At 44.1% G+C, this 17,058-nt stretch overlaps 2 protein-coding genes across 6 annotated transcripts in view; one reads left to right on the forward strand and one right to left on the reverse strand.

The window, feature by feature from the left end:
* Nucleotides 1–424: 424 nt before the first annotated feature.
* Nucleotides 425–15,277, forward strand: LOC149364341 (DNA oxidative demethylase ALKBH2-like). 2 transcript variants are annotated; one of them, XM_089574282.1, is made up of 5 exons: nucleotides 425–990; nucleotides 1,139–1,281; nucleotides 5,378–5,403; nucleotides 8,264–8,340; nucleotides 14,551–15,277. In XM_089574282.1, the coding sequence occupies exons 1-4, from the start codon at nucleotides 667–669 to the stop codon at nucleotides 8,329–8,331; spliced, it is 561 nt and encodes a 186-aa protein (XP_089430408.1). In that variant the 5' UTR covers nucleotides 425–666; the 3' UTR covers nucleotides 8,332–8,340; nucleotides 14,551–15,277. The 2 variants fall into 2 exon arrangements, with proteins under 2 accessions (XP_089430408.1, XP_089430407.1); XM_089574281.1 differs by lacking the exon at nucleotides 8,264–8,340 and having other exon boundaries at nucleotides 5,378–5,690.
* The window catches only part of LOC149364342 (uncharacterized), a 211,640-nt gene continuing 205,096 nt past the window's right edge, over nucleotides 10,515–17,058 (reverse strand). For all 4 annotated transcript variants that reach the window (XM_089574276.1, XM_089574277.1, XM_089574279.1 and 1 more), the window contains 2 exons: nucleotides 14,526–14,942; nucleotides 10,515–12,789 (listed from right to left, as the gene is read on the reverse strand). In XM_089574276.1, coding sequence (XP_089430402.1) covers nucleotides 12,674–12,789; nucleotides 14,526–14,942 — 533 coding nt within the window. In that variant the 3' untranslated portion in view covers nucleotides 10,515–12,673. The remainder of the gene's footprint in view (nucleotides 12,790–14,525; nucleotides 14,943–17,058) is intronic.

Consider the following 17,058-nt stretch of genomic DNA (forward strand, 5'->3'; position numbering starts at 1 on the left):
GAACCTTCTACAACACAGCCCTGAAGAGGAGTGACGGCACCTGAAGGAACGTAAACACCTCCTGTCTTCGACCGTGATGCCTAAAGGGCTGTTCCGGGAAGCTCAGGTTTTCATCAACAAGGCAAAAGCCGGCCATACGCCGCGACAGATTCCGTACAGTCATGGGCGTCCGGAACGGGGGGGGGGGGGGGGGGGGGTGCAAGGGGAGGGCGATCTTGTGGTCACATGTCTTGCCCCACATGTTTTGTGGGGCTCTGACTCAGTCTGCCGTTTACTTTTGGCGCCTTTCGTAATTTAATGATCAGCGTTAGGCCTTGTGGCGCCATCAGGTGGCAACAACAGCAACCATAGACTCACATTTATGAAACGTTGAATTGACGTTTGTGTCACGTGGTTGTGTTTTCATAGTGGTGATCCGCGGGAAGAAAAGTGGTAAGCTGCCAGCTACTGCACTAGTGTTCGCCTGTCGTTCGGAATTCACTGTTCTAGCGCTGCCTGAGGTTTAGATCTTGACGTCGTTGCTTTATAGTTTTTGGCAGCGAACCGTTGAGCATAATTAGATGGTGTGTTTCAGCTGTGTGTTTCCTCCGCCGAGGTTGCAACGTTCCAACGAGCTGCGTCTAGCCGTCCATTTGCGACGAAACCAGCGAAGTCTGACTGTTGACAATGTCGTCGAGCAACGAAGTAGCTCAGAAAAGGGAAGAATGTGAGGCTTCTAACAGCCAGCCTGCTGAGAAATCAGTCGAGCGGGATGACAACGCCGCTGAGTGTGTTCGCTCCACCTTAGTAAGTGATGTTTGTATAAACCCGGAACCCCTGGTCATGAGAAAGATTACGCGGGAAGGCCTTGATCTGGACTACATAAAGTTTTTTGCAAAGAGTACAGCGGACTACATTTTTCGAAGGTTGGAGTCCGAAGTAGAGTATTTCACGGGAGACCTGCTCAAGATAAGAATTTATGGCAAGTGGCGCACGATACCGCGAAAGCAAGTAAGTTTTGGCGCGGATCATTCCATACTCTGTAATGTGAAGGGGTACGCACTTCTCAGTAGCGTACATCAAAAAGACGGTGTAGTTTACCGCTTTGTTTTTCTTTTTGTAACAGTGTTTGACTCTATGAATTTGTGTTTTCTTTTAGGTGTCCTACGGTGATAAAGGAATGGTTTACGCGTTTTCCGGCATTCGATTGCCTGCGAAACCATGGACCCCTCTTTTGCAACACTTGAGAGATCTTGTCTCCAAACACACTGGCCATCGTTACAACTTTGTTCTCATCAATAGGTGAGGATCGCATGTCCGTCAGCACCATACTTTTAATTTAGTGCGGTGCTCATATTGCTGTTTGTTTCTGTGATAATTACAGGCTAAACATGCTTGCAACACCCGAAAAAAAATATCAGAGCCGTGCATTAGCGTTTGAGTAATGTATTCCTTAGATGGCGTACACCTGTGTCCACTTGTATAGTGGTGCTGCTTCGCTGCAATAACAATGGCACCACTGTTCGCTCAGTTGGTTGTTACATTAGGTTGCTTTTCCACACGTGTGCAGGCAAGCATCCTATATATATATACACTTCATCCATTGTGCTTCATGCAAAGGCAGCTTGGGATGCATAGCAATTCTGTGACATGCCTTGCTTCAGCCTGCCTGTGATCTCTCAAATTCCTTTTGTGTACCTGTATCAAAATTTCCTTTAGTCTTCTTGGTGTATATGTGCAGTTTTTAAACCATTCGCACATATTTCTGCGTACAGCACGTCTTTCCCTCATAAACTCACAAGCCTTTTTGAAGAGCTACATTGAACGTGCGCATGCTAAACCAATGTTCTGATTATCTATCACGAGATAGTTTGCAAGTTACTCACGTGTAGTACATTAAGCCTTGAATGCCACACAGTCTACCTTGTCCCTATCCTCAGCTGCACAAAAACGGCCAAAAACAGAATGAACTTCGAGCGTGAATGGCTGTGCGATATATGGCCTTAGAGCTTAATTACTGCTTGCTCGACAGTGGTGTCTGGAACAGTGCAGTGGAGGATGAAAATAATTGCTTCAAGTACTAAAACACTGATAGCTTGATGGAGACACAAAGAAATGGTTTATTTATTGGTTTATTGGGGTTTTAACGTCCCATATCGACTCAGGCTATGAGGGACGCCGTAGTGAAGGGCTCTGGAATTTCGACCACCTGGGGTTCTTTAACGTGCACTGACATCGCACAGTACACGGGCCTCTAGAAAATGGTCTGGAGCAAAACTATATTGCTGGTTTCATGTGATCCAAGGCAGAAGCTTCTGCTGTTTTTTCACGCAAAACTATCATGTGTTCACCTGTTTGTCTCAGCTCGATTTATTCTAGTGGTACCTCCAGCCAGTCTCTGTCATATTCTCAACTGAAATCAGTGCCATGCATCACACTGCTACTGCTCTTGTGTCATAGGGGACAAAAAGATGACATGCATTCACCACATCTATGAGTACTATTTGTTTCCTTGATTGTCTTCCACTTCATCGAATAGTTAATTATTCCATCCAAACAGAATCCATGTAAAACAGGCAAGGAAATAGCAGCAATGGTTTTGTGCACTCTCACCCAACTTCACCACTGAGCAGATTGGTTGATTAAAAGTTTTATTTTGAGAGCAAGGGAAATGGGGAAAGAATGTTAGTCACACTCGAGGTCCGATTCGGTGTATTGTCCGTTTTGCTATTGCGGGACCCGATCAGACGGGCTTTAATTGGCACCCATACACCGCCCCGGTCAGGCAACTTTGACTCCCATATGCAGCAAATAGGAGCTGTGTGTCGGTATCTGTGAGCAGCATGGTATAGTAATTTATGTGTTGGAGGGACAGTATGGCCATTCCCTCGGCTTCAAATGCAGTACTTTCCAGAGTAAATGGGTAAGGTCAGCGCGGCAGTGGAGCTCGCAGTGCAAGCACGTTACCACGGTGATGTCAGGCCATCACCATTTCTCCAGAGTATACGAGGTTTATGCGGAGTTATAATAAACCTTATTGATGAATACCTCTTGGGAACGTGCAAGGCGGGTCTTGCACGAAAAGAGGACTGGCGGAGTAAGTTCTTTGATGCGGAAACGATGAAGTACGGAGAGATGCGCAGGCACAGTGCATGTTAGCTACTGAGGAGGTTGTCGCTGGGCTACCTAAGGGCACCAAGGTGCCTGCACTTGAACGCACTTGAACGTGCTGCTGCCTTGCCACCACTGCAGGACATCACCCGAGAGGCCAACATGCGACATCACATTCGCTGGAAAATACCCTGCAGGACTGCCGCCTTCTGGCTTGAGATTTTCCGCGACATGCTAATGCTTCCCAACTCAATTCCAGACAGCACTTTCTTGAACCGGTACCTACCCCTTGGAGTAGTGGAGGCTAGGTACCTCTTGGTGTGCTCTGACTCATTCATCTGCCGAAATCTTTTCTTTGAGTCTGAGAAGGTAAACCACTTGGCTCCTTTCACATATGCAACGATCTCCTCCAATGAATGTCACTAGCGGATAATTTCTTCTTAGTAGCACTTTGTTCAGCTCCATTGCATCGATGGAGATTTTTAGCTTTTCGTCACTGTTTGACTATAACCATTTCACTGCAGAATGGGATTGGCTCTGTGATACTTTTTTCGATGATTCTCTTCTGTTCCATACTTGTCAACTCTTTCTTGACTTCAGTCATCAGTGCGTAAGGGATCCTTCTGAGGGGTTTGTTTTCTCAACTTTTGCTAACTCCTTTGATGTCCATGTCATACTCTAAACGTCCGATGCATCCGACGCCTTGGAAGATGTCTTCATTTGTAGTGGCCTGCACTGCATGTGCTCTCTTCGCCAGTCTGAGTATCTTACAGGCATTCTGTCCTATCACTGTTGTGATGTCAGCATCAGTGATTGAATATTTCAGCTTCGCTGGTTGACCCCGTACTGCGCAGGCCTCTTGCTCCACCTATACTTGGATCTTGTGGTTGTTGTATGTTGAAGTTCTTCTGACAGTAGACTGATATATGTGAAGTCTCATCATATGCTCCTTTTTCAGTTGGGGTACAATGCACTCGATGCCTGTGTCCCCTTATGTTGACTGTGGCACCACCTCTGAATTCACTTTCTTGCCACATTGCTTTGCTTTCTTTTGTCTTTAACTCTTATGCTTGGTTTGGTTTGGTTTATGGGGTTTAACGTCCCAAAGCGACTAAGGCTATGAGAGACGCCGTAGTGGAGGGCTCCGGAAATTTCGACCACCTGGGGTTCTTTAACGTGCACTGACATCGCACAGTACACGGGTCTCTAGAATTTCTCCTCGAAAGAAATTCAGCTGCCGCGGCCGGGATCGAACCCGCGTCTTTCGGGTCAGCAGCCGAGCACCATAACCACTGAGCCACCACGGCGGCTCTTATGCTTATGCTTAGAATGTCCAGTGCTGCCCTACTAGTAATGTTGTCTAATCTCTCATAGCAAGAACTATAACAGACTAAAGGTGTTGTGTAAATCCGTACTCTGGTGAACTTGGAATGTCTTTTCTTAACTGTGCGAGTTGAACTGTGACCTTTACACCTACACAAAAGCCAGTCTTATGAACTGCCAAAACAGGGTCATTTCTAATGGCGTGTTTGAGTATGCATCTGATCCAAAAAATGAAGCAGCAAGACAGTGGTATGAAAGGAATGAAACCAGACAGTTTTAGCACAGCCAGACAGCCGTCCGGTTAATACGGCGACACATTGCCATTACTACCGTTCCCAAGCTTGCCTAGCCACATTTGCCATACAGTAGCAGTTGCCGTAGTTGCCGGGTTTACCGTACGGTGGGGCTAAAACTCTCCAGTACTGTCTTATGCACCAGTCAGCTCTGATTTCCACTGCTGGAAAAGTTTGCATTTCTTTATTTTATATGCATGCTAATATTGTCTAAGAGGTGTCATTGTGCACTAGTGTTGTATGGACTTTTGGTGTTATTCCTGGAAGTTTTTACTTTCCTTCCTTGCTCGCTATGTACCTGCGCAAGCTTAGGAAATAGTGAGTATTAGGATTAAGAGATGCTTCCTGATCCTGAAGACTGAGAGCGTGAAGTTGCTTCCTTCAGAAAAAAGTTAATTTTGAATGACATTTGTACCATGTATGGCAAACATTAATATGATTGCGCACTTAGGTTTAAGCCAAATTACATTGATAAGTTACTAAGAGTGTAGTTCTCACTATTTTGAAAGCTTGGGTTCATTACTGAGGCTCATTTTCGATTTAAAAACATCTATAATTTTCACTTGATAAAGGTCATCTGTAATTCTCAGAAGTGCTGGCCTTGTTCACCCAGTGTAACATATTAAGTCACCTGTTCACCTGCGCCCCTCCCCCCTCTTGCTATGTTCCAGGTACAAAGATGGATCAGACCACATCGGTGAGCACAGAGATGACGAGAAAGATCTTGACCACAGCGTCCCAATTGCGTCACTGTCGTTTGGGCAACCTCGAGACTTTGTGCTGAAGCATGGTGATGCTAGGCGCAAGGTGCGTCGTGTAGAACCCGTGAAAATATGCCTGGAGCATGGAAGCCTGCTGCTGATGAACCCTCCAACGAATCGATACTGGTATCATTCCCTCCCACCCCGCAAGGCAGCCTTGGGGCCCCGTGTGAACCTCACCTTTCGGCGAATTCGTGTCCAGAATAGCTAGTGGATATAAATGGTAAAAGTCTAAATAAAGTCAGTTCAGAGTTCCTAGGATTACAGCTGTTTTTTCTGTTGGGAGCATGCCGGTTGATGCGGTGGAAATGCATGTGTTCCATAATCATCGCAGTTTTTGCTAAATCCAAAGTTACAAAACAGTGCTTGTTTTCTATCACAGCATACGTATATTTAAGAATGCTTATTGCCCATTATATATTTGCTAGTGGGGGGAGATATGTTACTTAAAAATGAATTATATTTTTTCTTTTTGTAAGTGGGGTAAACTATTTCAGATCTTTTGCTGCCAGTGAGTGAGACCTCTGTTATGCACTTTTCAATCAAAGCCACCATGCTTTCTGACCCTCAGTTTATTTAAGCTGCAGTTGTAGTATCCATGAGCAAAAGGCATAAAAGCCGCCACCGCCACAGTGGCTCAGTGGTTATGGTGCTCAGCTGCTGAACCGAAAGACGTGGGTTTGATCCCGGTCCCAGCGGTCGCATTTCAGTGGAGGAGAAATTCTAGGGGCCCGCATACTGTGCGATGTCACATGCGCGTCAAAGAACACAGGTGATTGAAATTATCCAAAGCCCTCCACTACGACATTCTTCATAGCCTGAAATGCTTTGGGATGTTAAACCCCATTAAACAAACCTACAAACCAAAAGGCACAAATGCTAAGAGTGTATATTTCTCTTGCATCATTTTACTGTAGGTGTTATTTACTGAAGTCTAGTCCTGTAAGAAAGCATCTTAGTTTAACATATTAAGTATTTTTCTTTTCAAAACAAAAGAGATAGCAGATTATCATTCTAAGCTTCCAGAAACTGAAATAATTACTTTTAATTGTCATCACTTTCCGGGTACTTATTGAATATTTGCTCCTAATCACTTGCTAATTTGCTGGACCACTGTACCAGCCAATATTACTATGGCATTGCACAGACTTCTTAAAAACTGTACATGACTGTCACTATTAGGTTTGTGACAAATGTTTTATTCCGAGCAGGTAGACAAAGTGATGTCTGGCATTCTTTGCAGTCAGAATGGTTTATTCCCATTTCCAAAGTTGCCACTGCCCAGTTCCCTACACTGCTAGTTCCGACACAGCCCCTTACCTCCCCCCCCCCCCCCCCCCCTCCACACAAACACACACGCACTTAGATGAGTGCTCTATGTAAAGGTCTAATCTCAATGTAGACTCTTGCTTGTTGAGGGCCATCTGCTTTGGTTGTCTCGGTGATGTTGCTGTTGGAAGGTCTAGTTGCCCTCCTGGGAATAAGTTGTCTGTTTGCAATGGTTGCAGGTCTGCTGAGATGTCTGGAGTCTCCTCAGCTGTACTGGGCTCGTATAGATGGCGAACCTGATTATAATGCCGTTGGCATCTCCCTCAGTGCTGACCCTAACCATGTGATTTCCTTCCAGCTCTTCAATTTTACCAATTGTTCAACGGTTTCCTGTTACAAATCTAGGGCAGAAAACTGTGTCCTCCATTTTCCACTCATTCTTGCTTCTCTGTGATGAACCTGGAGGCAATTTCATTGTAGCAGTTTCGTCATAGTTATGGTTTCCAGTTGAACTAGCTGCAAAAGATGTGCCAGGGAGTCGGCCCTCTGGCCAGACAGTGTTCGTCGAGGCATTTGCAACCATCTTGCTAACCTAGCAACTAGACACACCTCTGTCATGCGTTTCAGCCCTTCCTTCACTGGTCGGACTGCCGTCTTAGCCAGTCCATTTGATTATGTCTTGTAAGGTGCAGTTTGTATATCCAAATGTTATTGTTATGCATGAATTCTAGAAACTCTGCCCCAGTAAATGGAGTGCCATTGTGTGAAACTAAACATATTGCTGGTCCGTGATGTGCAAAGATGGTATGTAGGTTCTGTACAGTTGATGCTGCATTTGCAGACAAGACAGGAGTAGCCTCATTCCAACCAGAGTAGCTGTCTATGACCATTAGGATGATCCTTCCTTCCACTGAACCAGTGTAGTCCGCATGGGTTCGGGCCCATGGTTGTGAAGTGGCTAGCCAACTGTGTGTTTTCCTCATTGTTGCCGTTGGTGCTGCTTGCTGGCACACTGGGCATCAACATAACAATTCCTTCATATCAAGATCAGTTCCCAGCCACCGTATCAGTCCTCTATCCAGTGCCCTGGTAGAATTTATAACAAGATGTGTATCATGAAGCTCCAACAAAAAAAAAGCCTTCCTTGCCATTTGTGGGATTACCACTGGAACACTGTTAAATATCAGCCCTCCGTCCATGCGAAGGGCTTAATTATAGTGAAAATAAGTCTTCAAATAGTTGTCCTTAACATTCTTTTGCCTACGATGCAGGACCTCTAGTCTTACCTTTTCTAGAATAGGATCCTTGTGGTTCAGATCTTGAATTTGTGCCCTTTACACCGGGCTGGAATCCAAGAGTATTGTAGCCAAGACTTGCTCTTGCTGACTCGGGAGATTTCTCATCTGCCTCATCTGCTGGAAACCTGTTTATTGCATCTGTATTTCCATTTCAATGCCCTGGCTTTGTACTTTATCATGTATTTGTGAGCTCAAAAGGTTAATGCCATCTTTCTTTGGATTTGTGCAGCTGCCATAGTAGGCACCGCCTTGTTTTCTCTGCGCAACCCTACCAGTGGCTCATGGTCGGCTTTCTGAACAAAACAAGTAGGTAGTCCCTGAACTTTTCAACAAAAAACACCAAAGCCAAAGCTTCACTTTCTGACTCGGAATAATTCTTTTCGGAATTTGTAAGTGTTCGAAAGTGAAATGCTATTGGTTGTTCCATCCATGCAATGACTTGTGAAAGCACTGCTTACTCCTTCGAGCGATGCATTACACTTCAAGATAAGTTTGCTTTGTCCCCCCCCCCCCCCCTTATGTAATGCCTCAACAGAGGCCTTTAAGGGTAAAATAAATGATGATGATGATGAAGTTCCTTGTGTGGGATGTAGTGAAAAAGACTATTCAAGTTTCATGGTATCTCCTTTATTATGTGGAGACATCATGATTCCCACTTCCATTGGAAATTCTTCCTCAGCAAATTGTGTAGCGGTGAATATACTGTGGACATCTTTGGCAAAAACCTCAAAAGTAAGTGATGAGTCCCGAAAGTGAATCAAGCTCTTGAAGGTTCTTAGGTCCTGGAGTCTTCATGATGGCATCCAGCTTCCTTTTGCGAGGGTGGATACCTTCTCTACCAATTCAGTGTCCAAGGTAGTTTACCCCCTGTTCACCTAGAATGCTTTTCTCTTCCCAAGGTTTGATGCCATTCTTTTGTAATGCAGTTAGAACTTTCTACCATGTCCTGCCAAACTCCTGTTTTTCCTCTGCCACCAATAGGCCATCAAGAAATGCTTGCGTACTGGGAATATCCAGGAATGTGCCAGGAATGTTGGCACTGCCCACTTCCCTACACCATTAGTTCTGACACAGCACTGATACAACAGCCACCTTTCAAAATCTTTCAAAAATCTTTCAGAGTTTGTTGCACTTCTTTGGAGAGTGTCACGCCTGTTTGTTTCACTAATGTAGTGTTACCTGTATTGCTTTAAGTGGCCAGTTTTGTGTTCCAGAATAAATGAAGCAGTTTCTGCCTAAAAAGTGAACTGATTGGTTAATTCTTTTGGTACGCGTTCATGCTTTCTGCATTTACAGCTTTTAAAGGGTCACATTAGATCTGATTTATCGCTGACTGAAGTTGCAACAAGCTGTTTTGTGGAAGATTTTGTTCTGATTCTAGCATAATCAGCCATGCACCTGTGCAACAATTAAGGGGCTTGCAATCTTTGTGCAGCCACTGTGGTGGCTCTGTGGTTATGGTGCTCGGCTGCTGTCTCAAAAGACGCGGGTTCAATCCTGGTCCCGGCGGTCGAATTTCGATGCAGGCAAATTCTAGAGGCCCGTGTGCTGTGCGATGTCAGTGCACATTAAAGAACCCCAGGTGGTCGAACTTTCTGGAGCCCTACACTACGGCATCCCTCATAGCCTGAGCTGCTTTGGGACGTTAAACCCCCATAAACTATAAACTGTTAACAATCTTTGTGCAAGGAATCGCCTCACTTAGGCAAGGCAGTGCACTGTTTTTCACAAACCCTCCAAGGTGTGTTGCCTGAAATGTAGACGTTGCTGGGGTATCTGCCTGCTACCACTTCCACTGCAGTCGCTTTTGTGCAGGTGGTTGCGGTGTTCTAAGCATGACGGCTATCTGCAAGTGTGTTTAGGAAGTCATTATGCCGCAGCAGGTGCAAACCGAGTGTGGCTCGCTCGCCTGCCCCCACCATGGCCTGATCCTCCTCTTTCCACATTACTCTTCTGCCTTTCTTTCTTCCACCGCTACCCCCTTCTCTGCCTTTTCATTCTTGCCCTCCCTTCATTGTCACCTTACTTTCATCCTTCACCATGCTCTTTGCTTTGCTGTAGCTTTGCCAGTTACACCGGTAATTATGAAAACACGCAAGCCAGGAACGGGCGCCTAAGAGCTGCACTGTGAAACTTGTCAGATTCATATTCCAGTTGTTGGCCAACGACCCTTTGGTACTGTACTACAATCAACTTTTAGCTCACTGCGAGTGCAGTTAGCATCATGGTGGCTGTTGCCGAATTTTGTGAACGCTGATGGTCACAATAGGTTCTTGAAATTCCTCTAGAGGGGCCTCGAAAGTCTTTGAATATCCTTCAATTTTTTTTCGGTCAAGCCTGTACAAACCTTGTCTCAACAGCAGTCAGTTGATTTCACTCACCTAGGACACTCAGTCTGTTTTAAAAACTTGGTTACATTTAGCTGGGATACCCAGTATATGGTATGTCACAATAAGATGGGTTGAAAATCACAGTTTTGTTGTTCCAGCATTCCAGTTTTTCGTGAATGCAGATTTTATTTCAAAGATAAAACTTTATTGCCCTAGATGTGTATCGATAGGTACAAGTTCACACACCAGTTTTTGCTGTCAAGCCGTTGACCTTTCCAAATTTTTTGGTTACAAGTGGCTTGACGGACGATTTGCTTAGTGCAGCATCAGTACAAAAAACCCAAGTAGAACATGTTTTTTACATCATGGAAGTGCTTAGCTATTGCTTGATGCAAAAATTGCTATGGTTAAATGCGGTGTGATTTCACACAGAACCAAATCATCATCCAAAAGGCAGGACTTGGGTTGGTTGTAAGGACGCTGCCTCGAAAGATCCCGGTAAATCAGAGGAAAACACACAAAAAAATGCACATGAAGCTATTTACAAAGAGTCTTGCTTTTCACACCATGGAAGACATAAATAACTACTAAACGCATATTTTCAGAAGTTGACACACACAATAACTCAGGCTACTGCTACACATCTTTAAGCTGACACAGAACAGTTGTGATCTGATAAAAATGTGAGCTTTGATTCAGGCTTGTTGAAAGTTACTTTCTGCGATTGTCTAGAACAACAAACATTAGTTTATTTCAGGACATCAGTCATTGGGCAGTTTATGTACCTTGATACTGAAAATGAAAGGATTTATTTTGCAAGTCAAATGAAACTTGAAAATCCTGGAAACTTGCCGACTGAGCCACAGCTTCACCTTACAAACCGGACAAGACAAATAGACTTGCTTATTTCAGTCTGTTACTCTGCTTCATGAGTTGTTTGGCAAGCATTACCGGTAGAAAAGCAGTCTGGTTTGTTGGTTGATTTGTGGTTCTTCTATGTTGATAGCTGAGTGCACGGGTGGATGTATGTGACCTTCAAATGTGGCCTCTATGCCTTTGCATAATTTGGATATGTGTGCACAAAGTAATGGGATTATTTCTGAGAAATGTTATGTTTTCATGCATTTAGCTGAAATCTCCAGTAGTTCGGTTAGGGTCTATGTGTGTTCTTAGTCCATGTGGCTTCTGTGATGCTTTTTGCAATTCTGTTTCATTTTTACTTTCCATAGCTTTAAACATTAAAACTGTAGCATAACACTGCATAAATATCCATGCTTCTGATAACAACTTCTGCTTAGCATTGAGAAAAATTGTTTGATGAATTTTTTTTATTCTTCGTTCTGTGTGAGTGGTGTTAAATTTCTGTCAATCCACTTATTCGAACAAAACGAAGAAGCTGTGTGTATTACACCAATAATTTGCTTATGAAAGCTGAAAATGTAGGTCTAATTTTGTAGTATTCTTGTTATTTCAAGAATACCCGTTATGTTGCAGACACCTCATAATTGCTGTGCTTGTGTTATAGCAGACTAAAGGCATTTGAAAAATAATTCAGCTTGTCACGGGAGAGTAGGGTTGTGCGTGCTACATGAAATGACAGTGAAGGTAAGGTATTTGCACTTACGTTGGCTTTGCCAATTTGCATGCAAAATGATTCTTGAGATGAGATGGATAGTATGTGTAGAGGACATCGTGGAATGTTTAAGAAGATGCAAACCATTTCAGAAGTTGCACAGCTCCAAATAAAACGTGCCCCAGCTGCAAATCACCATGTTGTCATTCAGTTTGTAACCGGGAGATTTGCTCATGCACTCTGCGATTCGTAGCAGTTGTCGCAACAGTGGGTTCTTTTGACCAAAGATGAACAAAGCATTTGCACTGTACTTTTTTTATGAAATAATGGACTGCTGCTCCAACGACTCTTTTAAATGCATCTCTTTTGAAAGAAGTGGTGTAATTACACTGCTTTGGTATTGAGACCTCTACAATGTTTAAGCAGTGGCCACTGTGGTACTCCCTGGAAAAGTCAAAAGCGAATGGCTACTTGATGCCTAGTCTAGCAGTCAAGAAACCATGCGTAGAACATAGTGCGCCAGGATTTGTCATAAGAACCGCTGACGGCACTAGTTTCACAAATGTGGCACGGCAGCGCAAAATCCAGTTCGTTTGCACATGCCAAACAGCTTTGCGTTGTGACTGGGCTGTCCTTGTGATGTCATGGCCATGTAGAAAAAATCTTTTGCCATGGTGAGGGCTGGATGTTGGGTGCTGTGTGGAGAGAGTTTTGTTGGGTGGAGGATCTGCCGCAATCAGCATGTCTCATTGCACTGAACTCCAAGCGACGTGCATGTGCAAGCCTTGCACTTGCTGCTGAGTTCCCGCACCACTTCGTTGACACCATAGAGCCGTCCGTAGATGTTGCAGCCTGCGGTTCACAAAAATAGAGTGCGTTCATCATCATCGTCAGAGCAGCAGCATCCGCCTAGTTACGGCCATTCGAGAACAAAGTCCCATTACGTTTGCGTCACATGTCACGCGGCCACGTGCTACATTTACGTTCTCTTAATATCTACCGTATTTTATGGTGTATAAGACGTGACTTTTTTTCAAAAATCTTGCTGGTGCGTCCTATACAAGGGTGCGTCTTATATGCGAATTTTTCGGCTTTTTTGTGAGTTCAGAAATTACTCAGGTTCATGTTGAAGCTTTTTTCGCCGGAAAAATATCGCTACTAATAACGCGGCTGTAACACGGCTACAGTACGGGGACCGCCATGCGCAACTTTTTTAGGTGAACTTTATCATGAAACGGCGTGGATGATGACTTCCGGGATCACAAACACGCGGCCGTTTCGGAGGCCTCAAGCAAAAGTAATGTGAAATGCCAAAAAGATGGCGACAATCGCGCTTTTCGCCATTGTCAAGACAAGCCGGCATTTTTTTTAGTCTCCCTTTGCAACTTTGTTTGCTCTGTGTACGTAGTATGTGCATTGTGCCAAGAGAATGTTTCAGCTGCATTGCCTCCAGAAAGGGGCAAACTTTTTGATAGCGCATCCGAAGATGAAGACTTCGAAGGTTTTAAGTGAAAATAAAATGTTGTTATGGACATAAGGAGAGTTCTTTCGTTTTTTTTTTTTGCTAAAACGTGGGCGGGTATGGCATGAGTGTCGCCTTATCGATCACTTAGCATTGCTTAAGAACTCACAGGTACGGTGTATTTCACGATGGTCACACAAGCATATTTAATTAAGCCTCACTAGCCTAACAGGGTAAATTGGGGTGCGCCTTATACACGGGTGCGTCTTATATGCCAACTTTTTCAATAACAGCCTGCATATATGGCAGGTGCGTCTTATACAAGGGTGCGTCTTATACACCGGAAAATACGGTACTCCATTGCTTCAGGAGACCATTGGTCATCTGTTTTTTTTTTGTTTTTTTTTGTTACATGCCGTGCCAATATCCATTTCCTCTTCCTTGTAGATATAGCAACAAACCAGGTATGTGTGGCTCTAATGACATGCAGGATCTTGAAAAAGCAATCGAACTGCTGATCTGTTTCATTATCTAGGGTCTGTATAAGCTTCAATTGTTTACTCTCAGCTGATTCTTTTGGCAACCAAAGGTTATGTATTGTAAAATTTAAAACTCTGCTATATTTAGTGCATCGTTTTCATGTGTGCTGCTGTTAGAGTTTTTACGGCTTCATTCATCTGTTTGGTTCAGCCATCTAACACGTTACAGTTCTGCTTCGATGCTGGCAACTTTAGTTTTATTTTGATAACACCGGGGATGCATATAGAGGTCTAGTCTGCTATGAAGTTTCCTTCAGTTTCATTTAATTTACCCTCAAAACCTGCAAAATGCCACTTTAAACTGTTGCATGCATAAAATGATGTCTCTTGGAAATGCTGAGATTATATTTAAATTCGCCATGAGATGGCGTAATCAGTTACATACATTAGTTAGTTGCTGCTACAAAACGAAGTGGGTAGTGATTTCAGCTGAGCAGAGTTGTGCTATGGAAATGTTTCATTGGTTTCATAGCTCTTCAGTTCAGTTCAGCCCAATATGATCTGTTTCTTTATATATGTGTATGGCTGACTGTTGTGCCCCAATTGTGCATCAATAGCCGGATAGTGGTTAGCATGCTGGAACTCACCTGAAACCTCGAAAATGTTCCACAGTTGCTGGCTGCTGCTAGGGGACTGAGATGTGGGTGGCTCAGCCGTCGTCGTCGTCATCGTCGGAAGAGGCGTTGTCTCTTCGTAACTGTCTGGTTCTTCTGTGCCATGCAAGTGAGCAAACCTGTCGTGTGTTTTGTGCGGAGACTGTCTCTGGAGCAAGTATGGCTTGAGCGTTGGCGAATTCTTGACAGAAAATGAAGATGTTGACAGCCACTGGGGAGTGCTTTTGCGACCCGTGATCTGAGACTGGGGAGCTGCATTGTGTCCTCCCACAAAGCCAAACTGTGCTGCGGGTGGTCTTGTGGACCAGATGTTCACTGTGTACTGCTGGACTTGGTTGTCGGGGCCTGGCGTCGTCTCAGAATCTGGAGGAAAGTAGACATCCTCAGGACCTGCATTGGCAAAACCATTTCTTGTTGTAGTTCGCTTTTGTCATCCATGGGCTCTGTGATGCTTTGATTTCAAGCATTTTTTTTTCATGGTGATGGAATGTGCATACAACAGGACACAACTTAAAGTGACATTGAAGAAAAATGAAAGTTGGCCCTAATTGGTATATTACTGCATTCTAATGACAAACAGGCAACTTTTACTGAAAAAAAAAAAAAAAGCTTTCATGAGCTAGAAAATTAAATATGGCTATCTCCGCCACCAGGCTGTTTTTGATAGCAAGCTGCGGTGGCATGAAAACATTTTTAGAGCGCAGCTCTTATGCATCCGTTCGTGAGTTGAGCTGCATTACTGTCGGTTTATCCAAATGCAAGGGGAGGGGAGGCAAGCGAGGGGAGCACGCTTGTGCTCCTCTCAAGACTGGATTGGGCTGAGCAAACTAAACTACCGCCGCTCGCTCATAGATGGAGCTAGAGTGGTGCGCGCCGTGCACACCATAGTCCATCACTACTGTATGTGTGGAGGTAGAATGGCTAGGGAATGGGGAGGTTTGTCTGCGGTGGCACGCGCACCGACACGCTGCCTTCTCGCAATCGCACCCCACTCCACTCCGTTGGCAGGTGATGACGTGAAATGTGCTGCACGTGATAGTTTGTCCGTGTCGGCCGCACCCCTCACAGCATTGTCTTCCTAGTATAAACCGTCCGCTTAAGAACCAGGCATTGGTGCTGCAGGTTTGAACATATCTCCATCCATTTCTCCGACCACAAATCCACCTTCATGACAATTAAAAATTGGGAGAGGAGTGTTACTTGAAGATAGAGTTTTCGTGGAAAATAAAGAGTACTTTGTAACGGTACATTACCTCTCAAATTCTTTACCACATATATTGCAGAATCAAAACACTTACAGAGCTGTGGTGAAATTTCGCGTTAGGGAGTATCGTAATCATCCCTAGAATTGTTGTGTGGGGCTGATCACTGAGGCTAGGCTAGACTGCCATCCATTTCCGGACAGTGATCACAGAGTCCTTTCCGTTCTTGACGTCGCAAGTTTTAACTGAATGGTGGGAAAAAAATGCTTTATTTCTTCATCCAATTTTCTCAGTAATACCTATGTTCTTTGGTACCGATCAAACATCAGCATAGCCAGAATGAGCCAAACAATCAATTTTTAGAAAAAAATTTGATGGAGTTGACCTTGATGTTCCTTTAAGTATGCAGTGAAGCTTCGCCCACATTCATGACTGCCATCCATTGTTCCTCTGCCGTGATCAATGAGTGTGTTAAAACTTTTTGTTGCCCAGACAGAAAGCTAATCACAAGACAAAATTATTAGCACCGAAATTTTGTTACTTAGCCTTGTTTATTAGAATTGAACACCGAAACACCAATCTCGTTACTGCGTTAATTGGTTGCCACAGTAATACAGCACACTGTGGGTCATGAGCTGTTGTTTCCAGCTGCTGTGTTTTTAACTTTTATCGTCTTTAGTTTTCATGAACGGTGAAATTCTTTCTCGTGATCATTGTCTTTGTAGCCCAAAGGGAGTCACAGGAATCCAAAGAGAGGCAGAGGAAACCAAAGAATTCTTGTGGAGACTGAAAGGGCTAGAAAAAAGTGCTGTCAGCCTTCAACTAGCTAACAGCTGAGAATGTGTGGGACAAATGTACCCAGAACTGCCTGGGTAACTGCTCAGTATACAGCAAGTCATTGGCTACTTACCTGCTGAAGATGATAAAACTTAACTATGCTGGTGTTCAAAATTTAAAATGATTGTGTACCAGTCATTGAGCAGCGTATAACACAACATTCCTTTTATATATGAGTGCTTGGAAAGGGTGGACCAAAGAGAATCACATCGTCATGTGCATGACTAGAGAGAGGCAGTCTGTGCCCTTGCTGCTGTCATCACATAGCCGAAACAAGGATGAAAACGGGAAGCACGACTAAGTGCCATTTGAACTTGTGCCGCCTGCATGTCTGTAGCTTACCAGGAATTCGAGAAGCTCCTTGTAAATGATTCATTCAACAAAGTGTTCGCGCCAAGTCAGAACATAACTGTTACTGCAATGGCTATGACCATCTATGACATTTGATAACAAAGAGAAAGCATTCT

Source organism: Amblyomma mixtum, chromosome 2 (genome assembly GCF_055824585.1).
Source record: "Amblyomma mixtum isolate Tamu chromosome 2, ASM5582458v1, whole genome shotgun sequence".
Lineage (NCBI taxonomy): Eukaryota > Metazoa > Arthropoda > Arachnida > Ixodida > Ixodidae > Amblyomma > Amblyomma mixtum.

Excerpts from the sequence above, each read along its gene's own strand:
- LOC149364341 (XM_089574281.1), top strand. The coding sequence starts at position 667 with ATGTCGTCGAGCAACGAAGTAGCTCAGAAAAGGGAAGAATGTGAGGCT. Across the intron at positions 991-1,138 it reads GCACGATACCGCGAAAGCAA|GTGTCCTACGGTGATAAAGG; the intron begins GTAAGTTTTGGC and ends GTTTTCTTTTAG. Across the intron at positions 1,282-5,377 it reads AACTTTGTTCTCATCAATAG|GTACAAAGATGGATCAGACC; the intron begins GTGAGGATCGCA and ends GCTATGTTCCAG.